Source organism: Notechis scutatus, chromosome 13 (assembly GCF_049901735.1).
Source record: "Notechis scutatus isolate UNSWTSFEM ecotype Mainland chromosome 13, rNotScu1.2, whole genome shotgun sequence".
NCBI classification, from domain to species: Eukaryota; Metazoa; Chordata; class Lepidosauria; order Squamata; family Elapidae; genus Notechis; species Notechis scutatus.
In genome coordinates this window covers 6,044,838-6,062,451 of record NC_142021.1, presented here as the reverse complement: position 1 = coordinate 6,062,451, position 17,614 = coordinate 6,044,838, and the positions used below count along the sequence as shown (strand labels likewise).

Genomic DNA, 17,614 nt, shown 5'->3' with positions numbered 1-17,614 from the left:
AAAGAAAAGAAAGAAAGAAAGAAAGAAAAGAGAGAGAAAGAGAGAAAGAAAGAGAGAGAGAGAGAGAAAAGAAAGAAAGAAAGAAAGAAAGAAAGAAAGAGAAAGAAAGAAAGAAAAAGAAAGAAAGAAAGAAAGAAAGAAAGAAAGAAAGAAAGAGCCACACCAATGTTGGGCTGGACTGTGGCCGTATGTCGAGGACTACCTGTACCGGGTGGCTGGGAAGTTCCCAGTCACCTGCCGGGCGCCAGGTAGAACGGGAGCGAAGCGCGTCGCTCCGCCTCCGACGGGGAAAGTTTCCCCGCCTCTCCATCCACACCGCCCGCCCTCCTCCCAGCCGTAAATCCGCGGAGCTGAGCCGGCTGGCTTCGGTTCCCCCTCCAGTGAGTCCGAGCTGCCATGGCGAGCGGGGCGGCCGCCGGCTTTCTCTTGGTCCTGGCCCTTTGGTGGCGCGGCGGCGGCGCTGCAGGTACCCGTCGGCAAAGGCGCGATCGGCGGGGCAGGAGGGGGCCGGGCGAGCGGGCAGAGCAGGGGGCAAAGGTTGGGAGATTGCAGCTGAGCCGGGAAGGGCCGCCGCGGGGGGGACGGTGGGGGTCCCGTTTGGAAAGGAGACCACGAGGAGATTCCCCCCGGGAGGGACTAAAGCCAGACGGGGAAAACCCCGCGCGAAAAAACACCTTAACGCCTCGCCAAGGATCCTTCTCCACTACGGACGAAGGGAGGTGTCGCCTTTACTTTGGTTTTACTTCCCAGACAAAGGATGTAACTCTCGCCTCAGATAACAGATAGTCAAGAGTTGGAAGGGACCTTATGGGTCATCTAGCCCAACCCCGCCCCCGCCCAAGCGGGAGACCCTACACCTCCCTTCCGAAGCTTCTCCCGCGTCCCTTTTCCGCCTTCGTCCGCCTGCATAAAATCCGATTGAAGGCGCGGAGTTTCTTTTGCAACGATCGGGGGCGGGGGCAGGCTTGGCGTAAAGTGATCGCCGTTCCGCTGACTTTTTTTACACCGGTCGGGATTTAAGAGGGATTTTATGACGTCGTTCGTCTCTCTCTTTCCCCACCCCCAGACCCACAACTCCAAAATTTTCAGGAATACTGCATACTTCCCCGCTTCTCCCCAAGCTTCAAAAGAGTTTTCGGTCACAATTGTCTGTGCCCCCCACCCGCGAAGTTTTAAAAGTTGAGGGAGGGGGTGGAATCAGGTGCATAATGTTTCTACGATTCTTTTATAGCTTTTCTAACTGTTGGGTGAGGGTGAGGGAGGGGCAATTGAGAAGTTTGCCCTGTTTCGATTAGGAAAGGGGACAAGAAGCAAAACATTTTTTGTGAGAAAGGAAAAGGAAAGAGAAGGAGAAAGAAAGAAGGAATGCAAGCACAAAAAAGGGTAGAAAAAGAAAAAAGGAGAGAAGGAAATAAAAAGAGAGAGAAAGAGAAAGAAAGAAAGAAAGAAAATAGGTGAAAAAGAAAGAAGAGAAAGAAAGAAAGAAGAAAGAAAAGAAAGAAAGAAAGAAAGAAAGAAAGAAAGAAAGAGAAAGAAAGAAGAAAGAGAAGAAAGAAAGAAAGAAAGAAAAAGAAAGAAAGAAAGAAAGAAAGAAAGAAAGAAAGAAAGAAAGAGAAGGAAGGGAGAGAGAGAGAGAGAAGAAAGAAAGAGAAGGGAGGAAGGAAGGAAGGGATAAATAAATAAATAAATGAAAGAAAGAAAGAAGCTGTGAATAGAAGACAGGTAGAAATACAAAGTAAAATAAAATTAATTTGTGAATTAGACAAAATTCAACTGGGGTTCTTCCTGGTCAACCCCAACCTTTTAGCCTGCAAAAATAGCCGCGTTGTGATGAATTTATAGAGAATTTTCCAACACTTTTCAGTCTGGCCCATTCAACCAAGCTAAGAATGAAAAATGGAAAACGCTGCTATTTGTATGCAGGGTTCTGAGTGAGGAGGAATGGTACTGTTGGACACAGATTTAATAGAGCAGGATGAGTCTGCATTCTGCTTGGCAAGATAAAAGCCCAGGCGATGCTTTTAGAGGGAGTGCAACTGCGATGCTCTTCGCTTGTCTCATATCAGCTTCCAAGAGTTGATGGGATCTGCTGTACTTTATTTAAACCTAGCGCACCCTATTTGATTTACTCAGGTGTGTCTAAATCGTGGCTTAAGGGTGACATGGCCAATGTGTTTTGTGTTTATATCCTGCCTTTATTGTTTTTATAAATAACTTGGCGAACAAATCCAGTACGCTTTCCTCCTGTTTTTCCCACAACAACAACCCTGTGAGGTGGGTTGGACTGAGAAGGGAGGAGAGGGACCAAAGTCACCCAGCTGGCTTTCATATGGCTAAGGTTGGACTAGAACTCCCAGGCTTCTAGTGATTGGTCCAAAAGTCTCCCCAACTGGCTTTCCTGCGTAAAATGGGACTAGAACTCCCAGTCTCCTGCTGATTGGTCCAAAGTCACTCAATTGACTTTCATGCCTAAGGCAGGACTAGAACTCCCAGTCTCCTAGTGATTGGTCCAAAAGTCGCTCAGCTGGCTTTCATGCCTAAGGCAGGACTAGAACTCCCAGTCTCCTAGTAATTGGCCCAAAAGTCCCCCTAACTGGCTTTCCTGCCTAAGGCAGGGTTAGAACTCACAGTCACCTGGTGATTGGCCCAAAGTCACCCAACTGACTTTCATGCCTAAGGCGGGACTAGAACTCCCAGTCTTGTGCTGATTGGCCCAAAAGTCACCCAGCCAGCTTTCATGCCTATGGTGGGACTAGAACTCAGCATCTCCTGGTGATTGGCCCAGTCACCCAGCTGATTTTCATGCTTAAGGCAGGACTGGAACTCACAGTCCCCTGGTGATTGGCCCAAAAGTCACCCAGATGGCTTTCAGGCCTAAGGTGAGACTAGAACTCACAGCCTCCCGGTTTCTAGCCTGCTGCTTAAAGCACTGGCTCTCAATGCCAGGCTAGGGGGATGGAAATTCTAACTCCGTGTTTTGCAACCTTGGCAACTTTAAGGCATGTGGACTTCCACTCCCAGGAATTAGGACACTTAGATAAATAAACTTTTATCCCCCCCAGACACCGAAGAAGTGGTCGTTGGCGAACCGGACGGGGAAGTGTCCCTGCGATGCTGGAATGCATCTTCTCAAGTCTTGGCGGTCCAGTGGTTTCGCGGTGAGCTGGGTGAGATTCCCATGCTCCTCTCCTCCGACGGAAAGCTGCCTTCGGACAGCCGCTTTTCCCTGGTGGGAAACAGCTCCCTGCACATTTCGGGATTGCGTTTGGAGGACGAAGGTCATTACGTGTGCAGGGAGATCCTGGCTGAGACCAACCATACCCACAGGACCCAGTTACTGATGGCCGGTAAGTCTTCCTTCATCTTAGATTAGGGTGACTTAATACTTAGCAGTCTTCCAACACTAGAGCAGCTGTCATAGAGAAGAGGAGGTCACCCTATTCTCCAAACCACCCAAGGGCAGGACAAGAAGCAACAGATGGAAACTAATCAAGGGGAGGAGCAACTTAGAACTAAGGAGGAATTTCCCAGCAGTGAGAACAATTAATCCGTGGACCGTCTTGCCTCCCAGAAATTGTGGATGCTCCATCACTGGAGGATTTCAAGAAGAGACTGGACAGCCAAGAGACTGGACAGCCATACCAAGGTGGTATGGGGTCGCCTGCTTGAACAGGTCCCTTCCAACCCTATTATTCTATGTTCTATAACAATCTGGGTGAAACTAACATAAATTATGATGAATTGGAGTGGGTGCTCCATCACTGGAGGATTTCAAGAACAGGCCAGACAACCATTTATCCAAGATGGTATGGGGACTTCTGCTTGAGCAGAGTCATGCCCCTGTCAGAGTCTGAATCCAAACAACTGAGAGGGAGAAGGGAGTGTGGCTCCGTTGGCTGTGGAGGAAACTGGGCAAGGGCAAAGTCCGGCTGGGCAGAGCAGGGAAGATGTAGAACAAGGGAGAGGGAGTTCAGAGGAAGACCCAGGCCCACGCCTTCTTCATCCTAGGGCACACAGGGTGGAACGGAGAAGGGAGCAACATGGGTTGTGTGGCTTACGGGGGAGGAAAGGGCCCTGATTCCCTTCATTAGCCACACCTGGGAATGAGAGTTTAAAAGAGATACATGCTGAGTGCGACATCTGCTGGGAACAAACATGAGTTTATCTTGTGTTGACTTTGGTTATCTGTGTTCCTGGCGTCTTCCCAACCGTGTTGAGTTATTGCCGTTCCTTCACGTCTGGAATTCTTGCTCCTGCCCTGCCGGACTAATTACCTCAGTTTGCCCTGATTGGACTTATAGTTACAGTTTTTGTTGACCACATTTTGGACTTGATTCTCTGCAGCCCAAGGCTGTTCCTGGGAGAGTTTTTTCTCCAGCCCAGAAGGCAACCAGGACATTGGGAGCAAAGTTGGAGCTAATAAAGGGACTCCTCTTGATGATCTGACCGTGTGGCCTTTGTCCCACGCCCCTTTGGGTCATCACAAGCAAGGGGTTGGACTAGAAGACCTCCAAGGTCCCTTCCAACTCTGCGATTCTGCAACTTCTACTTCTCGAACAGGACAAGTTTGCCATTTCTGCAAACTTACTTACACCGGCACTTACTCAATCCCTTCCACAAGATTTCCGCATTCTCCCAGTGTTGTGCGCACAATAACCTTGCTGCAATTCCCAGATACAAGCCCTTGTTCCAGCTTCTTATTTGCTTTCAAGGTGTGGCTGGCCAGTAGTTCTCGTGTTCGCTTGTGGAAAGCGAGAGCCGCACCCCTTTTAACCGGTGCACAACAGCATCTACCACACGGGGAGGATTTGTAGGTGTGCAATCCAGGTCATCCTTGACTTGTGACTTGTGCAATTGAGACCAGGAGATTCCTTGCTTTAGGAAAGCGGTTCATGCTGCAGTGATTTGCTTAACAATCAGGGCACAAAAGGTCATTAAAAAGGATTCTTTTATCTATCTTATCTTATATGTTCTAAACATGATGAGACCATCGTGGCATGCCAGGGTTCCCTCTTTAAATTCAAATAAGAAAACAGGTCAGGAAGTTTATTAGGTGTATTGGAAACTGTCTGCCACCGCCTTAATTCCCATGGGGGGGGCTTCATTGCCAGGAGTTGTCCTTGGCTCAGATCCTAGCTGGCTACGGCCACCTGCTCCTGGTAACTCTGTCTGCTGTTGTGGTTGTGGAGAAAAGCTTTGCTTAGCCTGTTGAGGTTATGCCCGCTTCACCGGGAAGCTACAACTAGTTCAAAATGTAATATTGGTTGTCTTGGATCACCATCGAGCCCAAAATTTCCATTGCTAAACAAGACAGACTGTATTACTATTCTTCTTCTCATCCTTCCTATTACCTACCTCTTCCACCTTATGACTATAACCGTGTTGCATGTTTCTTTACAACTTATATTGTTATTTTTGTTTCCTCGTATGATTTGATTGCTTATTAGTAACCTATGACTATCACTAAGTGATTCTTTAACACTTTTATTTTGATCTGCTTGCTTTCCAGGTGGTCCAGACCAGATGGAAGTCAGCATATCTCCCACCGGGACATTGCCAAATGGCACACTTTATGCCAAAAGACACGACGTCTTGAACTTCACCTGCAGCAGTGACACTTGGCCTGATTCGGCCACTAAGTGGGATTTTAACCCGCTTGGTTCTGCGCAGGAACCGTTCACCGAAGTCAACAGCTCACGGAGTTCATTCGTGCTACAGAACGTCATGCCCAACTACCAAGGGAATTACTCATGCCTGGCCACCAACCTGTTGAGCCAGCATCAGAAGTCCGTCATCCGTGAACTCCTGGTCTACTGTACGTAGGACGAAAAGTATTGGCAGTAGGGGAGCGTGCATGGGTGTCATTTTTCCCAGGGGAATGTTGCATTTCTGGAAACGCACAGAATTGTTGGCTCTATGCCTTTTCTCTTAAGGAATCATTTCCTTGAAGCATTTAAAATGATTTAAAGCATTCGACATGTGGAATTAAAACAGCTTGAAGAACTAAATGATAACGGACAGAAGCTTACCAGAGAGAGAGCCAAACCAGTGGTGGGATTCAAATTTTTTTAGATACTGGTTCTGTGGCCGTGGCTTGGGCGTGGCAAGGGAAGGATACTGCAAAATCCCCATTCTCTCCCCACCCCACTAACCTGCTTTCCAGCTCTGTTCTCCTGGGCAGGGCAACCAAAGAAGAACCCAGCCAATTGGCTGAGACTCAGGATGCAGAGAATAGATGGGCGAGGGGGGGGGGCAATCAGAGGTGGCATTGGCCGGTTCTCTGAACTACTCAAAATTTCCGCAACCGGTTCTCCAGAACTGATCAGAACCGGCTGAATCCCACCTCTGCTTCTTTCCCCTTTTTGTTCCTCTCTTCCTTCCCCTTTCCTTCCTCTCTTCTTTCCAAGTGGTAGGATCCAAATTTTTCACTACTGGTCCTGTGGGCATGGCTTGGTGGGCGTGGCTTGGTGGGCGTGGCAAGGGAAGGATACTGCAAAATCCCCACCCCACTAACCTGCTTTCCAGCTCCGTTCTCCTGGGCAGGGCAACCAAAGAAGACCCAGCCGATCAGCTGGGACTCGATGGGAGGCAGAGAAGAGATGGGGTTGGTGGGGCCAGTCGGAGGTGGGATTGGCCGGTTCTCCGAACTACTCAAAATTTCTGCTACTGGTTCTCCAGAATCCCCAATCCCCAACTCTGGACCAAACCTACTGTAGAACTAAGGAGGAATTTCCTGATAGGGAAGAATGATTAATCAGTAGAAAGATTTGCCTTCAGTTTTGGTTGCTCCATCATTGGGGGTTTTCAAAGAGAGACTGAACAACCGTTTGTCAGAGATGTGGTGAGAGTCTCCTTGCCTGAGCTGGAGGTTGGACTAGAAGACCTCCCAGGGTCCCTTCCAACTCTATTATTCTGTAGATAAAAAGGACCAAGGCACAAACAGGAGGGAGGTGGGATCTTCTCCTAATCTACTTGGTGGTTCCACAAAGGCCAGTGGGGTAGTTGGCAAAGAGGTCCTAGCAGGTGTTCTGAACTACAAAGTCTATCGTCCCCAACCATTAATTCTGCTGAAATCCAAATCCAACCTCATCTTCTCCCCCACGAAAGTTCCTTATTGTCTAAGTTTGCTTTTCACGAGATTCTGTTTCTGCTTTCTCTCCTCAATCTCTTGTGCTCCAGCCAGTAGAAATCCCTTTTCTGTCATGGTCAGAACTGATCCTAGGTCCCTATTTTATATATATAAAAGCAAAAGTCCACTCAGGCATCATCACAAAATCTCTAGAACCGTAAAGCCTACAAACTTGAAATTTGACACGTAGGTTCCTCTTGGCTTCTAGGTGCTCGCTAAGAAATGATTTTTCTAAATGACCATCAGAGCATATAGTATTTCCTATATTATTATTATTATTATTATTATTATTATTATTATTATTATTATTATTATTATTATTATTATTATTATTATTATTACGCTCTGATGCTAAGGAGTTCTACTCCCCCTCCCCACCTGAAAAGAAATCTGTTCCAAATGCAAAACACAAGCAGAGGAGAGGAGGTTCAGTTTCACAGCAGCAAGCCGCCTTAGTACAGAACAGTTGAGCTAAGCCATGGCCAGGCTCCTTGCTGTCTCCTTTTTGCTCACACAGCAAATGCTCTTTCAGTTTCCAAACCGCCCTCAACTCTCTCTCACACTAGCCAGATGAATACCGATGGATGCCGGTAGGCAGAGGCACAATTTTTCCCCCTTATTTTCCTCCCCCAAAAACTCAGCCCGACCACATAGTTTCGTAGCGAAGCACGGGTATCGAGCTAGTTTTTAATATTTGTCTCCGGTGCTTGAAAAGTGGGCAATGAAAATGTAAATAAATAAGACCCATAGCTACTTCGCAGTCCTTTTGCAAGCTTCTCTCTTCAGATCCCCCACCGTCGTCTCCAAAATGTCGGGCCGAGACCTCCATGGGAAATCCTCAGGAGGTCCAACTGTTGTGCAGCTGGCCCGGGGGCTACCCCTCCCCTACACTCCAGTGGATCCACCCGGAGGATCTAGTCATGGATCCCAACACTACCCACTTTGCCAATGCTACAGTGGTGTCTCTGCAAGGATCCCGCCGGCTTTGGGGCAAGGATTTTATCTGTCGCGGAAGCCATGTCGCGAATGAGAAAGAAACCCAGAATTGCACCTTGCGCTTGGGTGAGTCAAGGATGAGACTACTGAATGGCCCGATTCCAGGGTACGTCCCAAGACTCCAAACATTAAAGGGTGTGGGTGGGATTGAGCTTCGGTGGCATAGTGGTTAGAGTGCAGTACTGCAGGCTGCTTCTGCTGGCTGCCGGCTGGCTGCAATTTGGCAGTTCGAATCTCATCAGGCTCAAGGTTGACTCAGCCTTCCATCCTTCTGAGGTGGGTAAAATGAGGACCCAGATTGTTGGGGGAAAGAGGCTGACTCTGTAAACCGCTTAGAGAGGGCTGGTGAAGCGGTATATAAGTCTAAGTGCTATTGCTCTTCCTCTCCTCCCCTCCCGTCGCCCTTCCTCCCTTTCCTCCTTTCCTCCCTTCCTTCCTTCCTTCCTTCCTTCCTTCCTTCCTTCCTTCCTTCCTTCCTTCCTTCCTTCCTTCCCAGTGGTTAGAATGCACTATTGCAGGCTAACTCACTGCCCACTGCCAGCAGTTCAATCCTGACTTGGTTCAAGGTTGATTCAGCCTTCTGTCCTTCCGAGGTGGGTAAAACGAGGACCCAGATTGTTGGGGGCAAGAGGCTGACTCTGTAAACCGCTTAGAGAGGGCTGTAAAAGCACCATAAAGTGATATATAAGTCTTAGTGCTATTGCTATTTCTCTGCCTATTCTCTTAATTTCCATGCGCCAGATGTAAGGAATGACTGATTTATGTCCCTTGTTTTATTTTGGGGGGGCCTTTTTCTTTTATTTTCCCTTTGGATTTTCCCCCCCTATACTTCTCTAAAAAGTTAATCCCCCTCCTCCTCCTCCTCCTCCTCCTCCTCCTCCTCCTCCTCCTCCTCCTCCTCCTCCTCCTCCTCCTCTCCATCATCATCTAAAAGGTTCCCTCCGTCTCTGTTAATCTGTTAAAAGCTGCCCTTCCTGTCCTTCCCACTCAACTTTGCTTTCCTCTGGTGTCAGAGAGGCCCTTGGTCATGTCCAGCCCGATGAAGAGGTGCTTCGTGGGGGGACCAGCGGAGATGTCTTGTGAACTGATAGCCAGCAACCCACCTGCGAGGATCACCTGGCTACGCAACCTCTCTGAGGTGGAGGTAGAGATCCGGTCAGGGGGAAGGTTTCTCGTCAGCCAAAAGGATGGGGTCTCTACCCTTGTCATCCAGAACTGTTCCACCAGCGGAGACCAAGGGTACTACATCTGCAAGGCCGAGAACCCCCTGGGCCTGAGAGAGGTGTACGTTCACCTGAAGGTGACAGGTAAGTAACAATTGAGTTGGAAAAGGGCAGTGGTGGGATTCAAAACGTTTTTAGTACCAGTTCTGCGGGCGTGGCTCGGTGGGCATGGCTTGGGAAGGATACTGTAAAATCCCCCTTCCCTTCCCTCCCCACCCCACTAACCTGCTTTCCAGCTCCGTTCTCCTGTGCAGGGCAACCAAAGGAGACCCAGCGGATTAGCTGGGACTCGATGGGAGGCAGAGAAGAGATGGGGTTGGCGGGGCCAGTCAGAGGTGGCACTGGCAGGTTCTTTGAACTACCCAAAATTTCCGCTACCGGTCCAAACTGGCTGAATACCCACCTCTGAAACAGTGGCACTTTGGCCTGTTTCACCAAATGGAGATGTTGAAAAGGACAGGCAGTCCTTGACTAACAAGCCCAACATTTCTCTCTCCATGCTGAGACCTATCTTAAATGTCCCATTTTACAACCTTTCTTGCCACAGTTGTTAAGGGAGTCACACGGTTGTAAAGCGAATCTGGCTGTGATGACCTGGGGGTGTGACACAAAAATAACCAAGTCACAAAAATAGAATAAATTCCCTTTAATGCCTCCAACTTGGCCCCTAATGTCCAGTTATCCTCGGCTGGAGATCAAACTTTTCCAAAAACAGTCTACAAAGGGAAGAAATGCAGTCCGAACCTGAAGTAAAATACTTAGAAATAAAAAAACCAACATAATGAACACAGCAGGCCAGGATGATAAATTGCAGACTTTCAAAGGATGTTTAAGATTTCCTTTTGAATTTCACTTTTGAAGGGTGGTGATCTTGCAAATTTTAAGAAATGGGAGAGGAGGGAAGAAGAAAGCGAAGGAGGAGAGGAGGAGAAACTGCTTCGTAGTATTTCCACCTCTCTCCCTCTGCCTTTTCCCATCTCAATGCTTTTTTCTTTCCAACTTTGTCTGCAGAGCCTTTGAACGTTGCTGGAATTGTGGGCTCCGTTGTAGTCCTTTTACTGTTGGGAGTCCTGGTCTTTTCCGGAATCCTTCTCTATTTAGGACCTCAGGTGTGCCTCAAAGGTGAGAGAGGTTCTGTAGAAAATTACTCATTAGAGTAATCAAACCAACAGAATGCATTTGGGTTTTAAAATGGGTTTTTCTTGGGTTGCGCTTTAGGCAATCTTATTAAGAACTTTGAAAAAGAAAATATTTTGAATATATTGGCACACCCTTCCAATCATTAAATAAAATATAACCAAAGGTTTCTAAATGTGATATATTGCTAATATGGGAGCAAATACATTTGATGATTGGTAGGTAGGTAGGTAGGTAGGTAGGTAGATAGATAGATAATAGATAGATAGATGGATAGATAGATAGATAGATAGATAGATAAGATGATAGATAGATAGATAAGATGATAGATAGATAGATAGATAGATAGATAGATAGATAGATAGATAGATGATAGATAAGATGATAGATAGATAAGATGATAGATAGATAGATGATAGATAGATAGATAGATAGATAGATAGATAGATAGATGATAGATAGATGATAGATAGATGATAGATAGATAATAAATAGATAGATAGATAAGATGATAGATAGATGATAGATAGATAGATAGATAGATAAGATGATAGATAGATAGATAGATAGATAGATAGATAGATAGATAGATAGATAGAAAGATAGATAGATAGATAGATAGATAGATAGATAAGATGATAGATAGATAAGATGATAGATAGATAGATGATAGATAGATAGATAGATAGATGATAGATAGATGATAGATAGATGATAGATAGATAATAAATAGATAGATAGATAAGATGATAGATAGATAGATAGATGATAGATAGATAGATAGATAGATAGATAGATAGATAGATAGATAGATAAGATGATAGATAGATAGATAGATAGATAGATAGATAGATAGAAAGATAGATAGATAGATAGATAGATAGATAAGATGATAGATAGATAAGATGATAGATAGATAGATAGATAGATAGATAGATAGATAGAAAGATAGATAGATAGATAGATAGATAGATAAGATGATAGATAGATAAGATGATAGATAGATAGATAGATAGATAGATAGATAGATGATAGATAGATGATAGATAGATAATAAATAGATAGATAGATAAGATGATAGATAGATAGATAGATGATAGATAGATAGATAGATAGATAAGATGATAGATAGATAGATAGATAGATAGATGATAGATAGATAGATAGATAGATAGATAGATAGATAGATAGATAAGATGATAGATAGATAGATAGATAGATAGATAAGATGATAGATAGATAGATAGATGATAGATAGATGATAGATAGATGATAGATAGATAATAAATAGATAGATAGATAGATGATAGATAGATAGATAGATAGATAGATAGATAGATAGATAGATAGATAGATAGATAAGGTGATAGATAGATAGATAGATAGATAGATGATAGATAGATAGATAGATAGATAGATAGATAGATAGATAGAAAGATAGATAGATAGATAGATTATAGATTTTTGACATTGTATTTCATGCTTACTGTATAAACTTAGAAAGCAAATGAATCACTTTTTAATAAAAGTATTTTTCTCCTCTTCTCTCTTTCGTGTTTCCAGTGAACGTCCTTCGGTAAGTTTCTCTATTTCTTAACTAGAAAGTCTCAACCTGTTTCATCTACAGAAACCATCATTTAGAGCAAGGATTGTCAAACCTTGTGGTAGTTTGACTCTCCTAAAATGAGATAGCACATGAATTTCTACAAAGCCTCGCCCAGTGAATAAAACCAATAATTTCATTGGGGTTAGGGCTGGGCAAGAAAGAAATTTGCCACTTATAATGATACTTTTAAGTCTAATATTTTGGATTCTATGTCACAGAGTACTCAATAGTTGTGATAGTTCACCCATCAACTGCAGGTCTACTTGATAACCATAGAAGAGAATATTTATAGCTCAGGTTTGAATTGTGGTATCCTTGGTGCTCTCTGAGCTTGGCTGTTTTCTTGCAGACATTTCCTTACCATCGTCAGTCCTAGAAGGAGTGGGGTTTGCAGAGAGGAGGAGGAGGAGGAGGAGGAGGAGGAGGAAAGAGGTGGAGAAGCAGGTGGAGGATTCATGAGGTCCTTGGTTGTGTTTTTGCAGATGTGTCATTACCCAACTAGGTAACACTGTCAATGCTAGAACTAATTGGGTAATGATACATCTGCAAGAAAACAACCAAGCTCACAGAATATCAAGGATCCCATACTTGATAATATCTCCCATGGTTTCCAGCTGGAAAATGTGACCTGTCTGCCAGGTTGGGTCACAGATCAAGGTGCTCTTTATTGAACATCACCTGGCAGGGATGGTCCTTCAAACAAGGAGAAGAAGACGAAGGGTCCCTTCCTTCCTTCCTTCCTTATAGTCATTCTTGTCTTCTATTGCAGGAATCGAGATGCGGGTGACATCCTTGAACTCATGGACTCAGAAGATGAGGACCTGTACTTGGAGTCCACCGGGGAACCAACGTTGCATCAGACGGAAGGGAGAGGAAACGGATGTTCTACCAGATCTACTGAAAGTAAGCTGAATGAAGTTGAGGGACGCTGCAGGCAGGCATTATTCCGTCTCATTTTGTCCCGGCGGTTCCGAGGTCTGAATCCCAAAAGGGAATGACATCTTTTTACCATATTTTTAAAGAAATTCTTCTCAGCGCATTTCTTAGGCCTTTTTTCGAGCCAAGTATAGGTCCCTCTTTGAACCGTTAAGGGAGAAATAGGCTTCTTGTGTTGCGTTGGTAGGAATCACCCAATCGGATTTCATGCCCAAGATGGAACTAGAACTGTGATGACCTGTAGTCTCTCAAAATAACCCCAAACCCAAAACATATATTAAAGTCCGGGAAGGCCTTCAGCTTAACTTCGCTGTTTTATTAGGCACAGTTTAAAGTCACAAAAATAAATAATGAGGCAAAAACAAAAACAAAACAAACCGCATTGAAGAGAGTTCCGAAGCAAGCCGAGATAACTAATCATAAACTCCAGGAAAATAACCGAGGAGAGTCCATGGGAAGAACGCCAGCACAGATAAACCTCTTTCAAAGTAAACACTAAACTTTGACTCCAGCAATTCTAACTGCGCAGTTACAAACTTATATACATAGCTCCCAGCTGCAGCCACGAGAAGGATCATGGTAACCTCCTCTTGAGTAGACCATGTCTCTCCCTTATCCTCTCCTCCCTGTGTGCCTTAGGATGGATAGGAGATGGGCCTGGATCCTGCTCTGACTGCTCAGCCGGCCTCTGCCCTTCCCCAGCCTCCTCCACCACCTCTGGAGCCACACTCCCACTCCCTGTTGGCTGTTCCTCCTCTTCCTCAGAGTCTGACTCTAACAAGGGCATGACAAGAACGCATGATCTCCTGATTTCTATCCTAGTGCCATTAGACCAAACTGGTTCTTATAATAGGGAAGGGAGGAAGACAGATGACTTGGTAAAGCTGCTAACCGAATCTGTATATGTGTGTGTGTGTGTGTATAACAAAATATTCTTAAAATACGAGTTCCAGGTATACTTGTAAAAGAAGAAACAGATATCCTGCGATCTCCGGAACTAGGCTGACCACAAGGTCACGAGCAAAGTGACAAATTGCAATAGCTTGCAGGTTAACATCACCTCATACAGATAAGCATTCCAGGCTAGGTCTGACAAGGGAGGAACCAACAACAAGAGATAAGCCTCCTTTGACTAATATGACTGAAGCAAAAAAGTTAATTACAGATGGGAGGCGGTTGGAAGGGCCTATTAAAGCGTGCAAGGGCTAAATTGATTAATGATATATAAAGGCAGAGATCTTTGTAATGGTAGCTTAACACTCTGACAATGTCAGCAGAGGCTGACGAAAGCTTAGTAAGTACAAGAAATATAATTTTTAGTTCTGGAGATCGCAGGATGTCTGTTTCTTCTTTTACATATGTGTGTGTGTCTGTGTGTGTGTGTGTGTGTGTCTTTGCTTTTTAATAACCCCATAATCCCTTGCATCGGGGTGGAGTCAGGGCAACTGAATGGAGCTGAGTGTTTACTGGCCGGATGCCCTTCCTGTTGCCAATGCGGAGTTCGCAGCAGACAGCGACTCATGGCGCCCAGAGAGAGAAATATCTGCCGCTACCTAGGATCGAACTCACAACCTCCTGATTGTGAGGCGAGAGCTCCACCCCGAAGCCACCGCGCCACTCGCTAACCGTCCCTGGCTATGTTTTTTGTTTTTTTAAATTTCTGCGCCTGTTTTGCAGGCTCATTTCCGGAAACGTCCATCTCCCTGGAGGAAATCCAGAGGTCCGAGCCCACGTCGTAGGGAGGGCGACCTCTTCCTTTGCGTTATGTACTAAGAACGGAAGCCACCTTGGAACTACGGGACCCAAAGGATTCCTGCAAAGTTGTTCCCATCTGGGTTGACACCTCTCTTTTTGCCTCTTCCTGTGCTTGCTTGCCGCTGCTGCTGTTTGGCTGCGCGGCCTGCCCTGTGGAGTTTGAAACCGCCTTTGTGATGTAGGCGAGGATAAGAATGCAAGGGGCCTTTTACGGAACCGGAAGCAGCAGCATTCCCGGGGCAATTTTCCGTGGAGAAGCAGCCTTGAGGCCCTGCGGAAGAGCTGGAGGAACAGGGAAGAGATTTCCCAATTGGTCCTGGATCCCAGGTTCCTAGCTTGGATATGACTCTTAATTGGAGTCAAAGCTCATTAGGGAAGCTGTTTCAGGAAAGGAAAAGTCACAGCAGCTTCTGTTGGGGGCAGAAAACAATAACTGAACAGGGAAACATCACCTCTCGCCTAGGGGTGGAGGACTTGAGGCAATCTAAAAACACTTTGTGCCCAGAGGTGGGTATTCAGCCGGTTTGGACTGGTTCACTAGAACCGGTAGTGGAAATTTGGAGTAGTTTGGAAAAATTGGCAAATACTACCTCCGACTGGCTCCGCCCCCATTTATTCTCCGCCTCCCATTGAGTCCCAGCTGATTGGCTGGATCTTCCTTGGTTGCCCTGCACAGGAGAATGGAGCTGGAAAGCAGGTTAGTGGGGTGGGGAGGGAATGGAGATTTTACAGTCACCTTCTCCTGCCATACCCACCAAGCCACGCCCACCAAGCCACGCCCACACCACGCCCACAGAACCACCACGCCCACCAAGCCACGCCCACAGCTGACCGGCTGGGTCTTTTTTTGGCTGCCCCGCACAGGAGAACGGAGCTGGAAAGCAGGTTAGTGGGGGTGGGGTGGGGGGGAATGGAGATTTTACTGTATCGTTCCCCTGCTGTACCCACCAAACCACCCATCGAGCCACTCCACATCCACCAAACCATGCCCGCAGAATCGGTAGTAAAGATTTTTTTGAATCCCACCACTGTCAAATTGTGTTTTCTAGGGCTTGGATGTAGGAAGTGACTGAGAAAGGTCATCATGTCTTAGGTCGTCCAAGACGAGAGGCAGACATTTGGCGGGGGGGGTGGGGGGAGCTTCAGGCAGGTGTCTACCTCAGCTCTACCTGGGTATTGAACTTGGGGTCTTCTTCCCACGAAGACGATTGGGCATCCCTGAGCTACAATGTTTCGTTTCTGGGGTCTTCAGTGGTCCGTGAATTGTAGGAGCAGCCGCAGCTCTTACCTGCCAAGGTATATAGTCAGTCTGAACTGTGCTAGATTACTGTATAAAAAGATGAATATATATATATATATAACTGGAAAATCATCGGCATCGTTTAACGAGCCCATAATCCCTTCTGGGTGGAGTGGAGTCTGAGTGACCGAATGGAGCTAGTTTTAATGGCCGGATGCCCTTCCTGTCACCAATGAGGAGTTATATTCAGCAGATCCATTCTCATTGTGCCCAGAGAGAAATAATCTGCCTCTACCTAGGATTGAACTCACAGCCTCCTGACTGCTAGGCCAGCGCCTAGAAATGGAAATGAATTGTTCGAGAGTGAAGACTACCGGTGCCTGTTGAGGTTAGAACCACAACGTACAAATTTGATGCTGGGTGTCAGATGCTGGAATAATGTACAAATCTTGAGTCAGGGTCTATTTATGGACCTGCAGGCGGGTTAGGTTTTTCTCCTTCAAACACCACTTTTCCGGGTGACATAACAGAAGAACAGAGTTGGAAGGGACCTTGGAGGTCTTCTAGTCCAACCCCTTATCAGGCAGGAGACCCTGGCCTATACCAATTCAGACAAATGGCTGCCCAAACTGCCCCGTGTTCTCCTGCGGTGTTGCAAAGGCAGTTTGACCTGCTCCACCCCTGAAAAATCATCATTTCCTCTCAAGGCCGGTAGCAACCAGAGGTCAACATTCTTACTGCCTTGTAAATCTGGATGCGGATCTTTTGTTCGTGGAATAAAAGGGTTCGGCTTTTGGAGACAAAGGTTAACTGCCTGCAAGGGGTGTGCGTACGTGTTTGGTATGTGGGTGTTACTAACTGAATAGTGTGAGGATTTTGTAATTCATTTCACACCTTTTAAGAACTGGAGCTGTTCTTGTTTGGCGGCCTTAAGCTAAAATGCATATTATTTATGCCATTTGCACCCTGTTAACCAAGGGAAGCATTTTTCTCTGTACAGGTAGTCCTCACTTAATGACCACAATTGGGGCCAACGTTTCTGTTGCTAAGCGGGACATTTCTTAAGTAAAGACTACTCTTTACTTAGACTGCTTTACTCAGACTAGGCTCCCCGAAAGTCCATCTGGCTGTGGAGGATGGGAGCTGTGGTCAAGCCAACGGCAGCTTGGGGAAAGCAGCTGGATGGATCAGACTCCTCCTCCTGGAAAGCCCATCAGGCTGTGGAGGATGGGAGCTGCGGTCAAACCACTGCCAGATGGGGAAAGCAGCTGGATGGAGCAGCCTATTCTCCCTGAAAGCCCATCAGGCTGTGGAGGATGGGAGCTGCGGTCAATCAAATGCCAGGTGGGGAAAGCAGCTGGATGGAGCAGCCTATTCTCCCCATCAGGCTGTGGAGGATGGGAGCTGCGGTCAAGCAAGCGCCAGGTGAGGAAAGCAGCTGGATGGAGCAGCCTATTTTCCCGAAAGCCCATCAGGCTCTGGAGGATGGGAGTTGTGGTGAAACAACTGCCAGGTGAGGAAAGCAGCTGGATGGAGCAGCCTATTTTTCCGAGCCCATCAGGCTGTGGAGGATGGGAGTTGTGGTGAAACAA

The 17,614-nt window shown here is 46.2% G+C and overlaps 1 protein-coding gene across 1 annotated transcript; it reads left to right on the top strand.

Moving 5' to 3' along the window:
• The first annotated feature begins 310 nt into the window (after positions 1 to 310).
• On the top strand, positions 311 to 15,807 carry VSIG10 (V-set and immunoglobulin domain containing 10). The gene is made up of 9 exons (XM_087942426.1): positions 311 to 466; positions 3,063 to 3,347; positions 5,510 to 5,815; positions 7,916 to 8,191; positions 9,139 to 9,432; positions 10,360 to 10,470; positions 12,049 to 12,061; positions 12,861 to 12,994; positions 14,705 to 15,807. The coding sequence occupies exons 1-9, from the start codon at positions 397 to 399 to the stop codon at positions 14,764 to 14,766; spliced, it is 1,551 nt and encodes a 516-aa protein (XP_087798552.1). The 5' UTR covers positions 311 to 396; the 3' UTR covers positions 14,767 to 15,807.
• Positions 15,808 to 17,614: the final 1,807 nt, after the last annotated feature.

Excerpts from the sequence above, each read along its gene's own strand:
- VSIG10 (XM_087942426.1), top strand. The coding sequence starts at position 397 with ATGGCGAGCGGGGCGGCCGCCGGCTTTCTCTTGGTCCTGGCCCTTTGG. Across the intron at positions 8,192-9,138 it reads GAATTGCACCTTGCGCTTGG|AGAGGCCCTTGGTCATGTCC; the intron begins GTGAGTCAAGGA and ends CTCTGGTGTCAG. Across the intron at positions 9,433-10,359 it reads CGTTCACCTGAAGGTGACAG|AGCCTTTGAACGTTGCTGGA; the intron begins GTAAGTAACAAT and ends CTTTGTCTGCAG.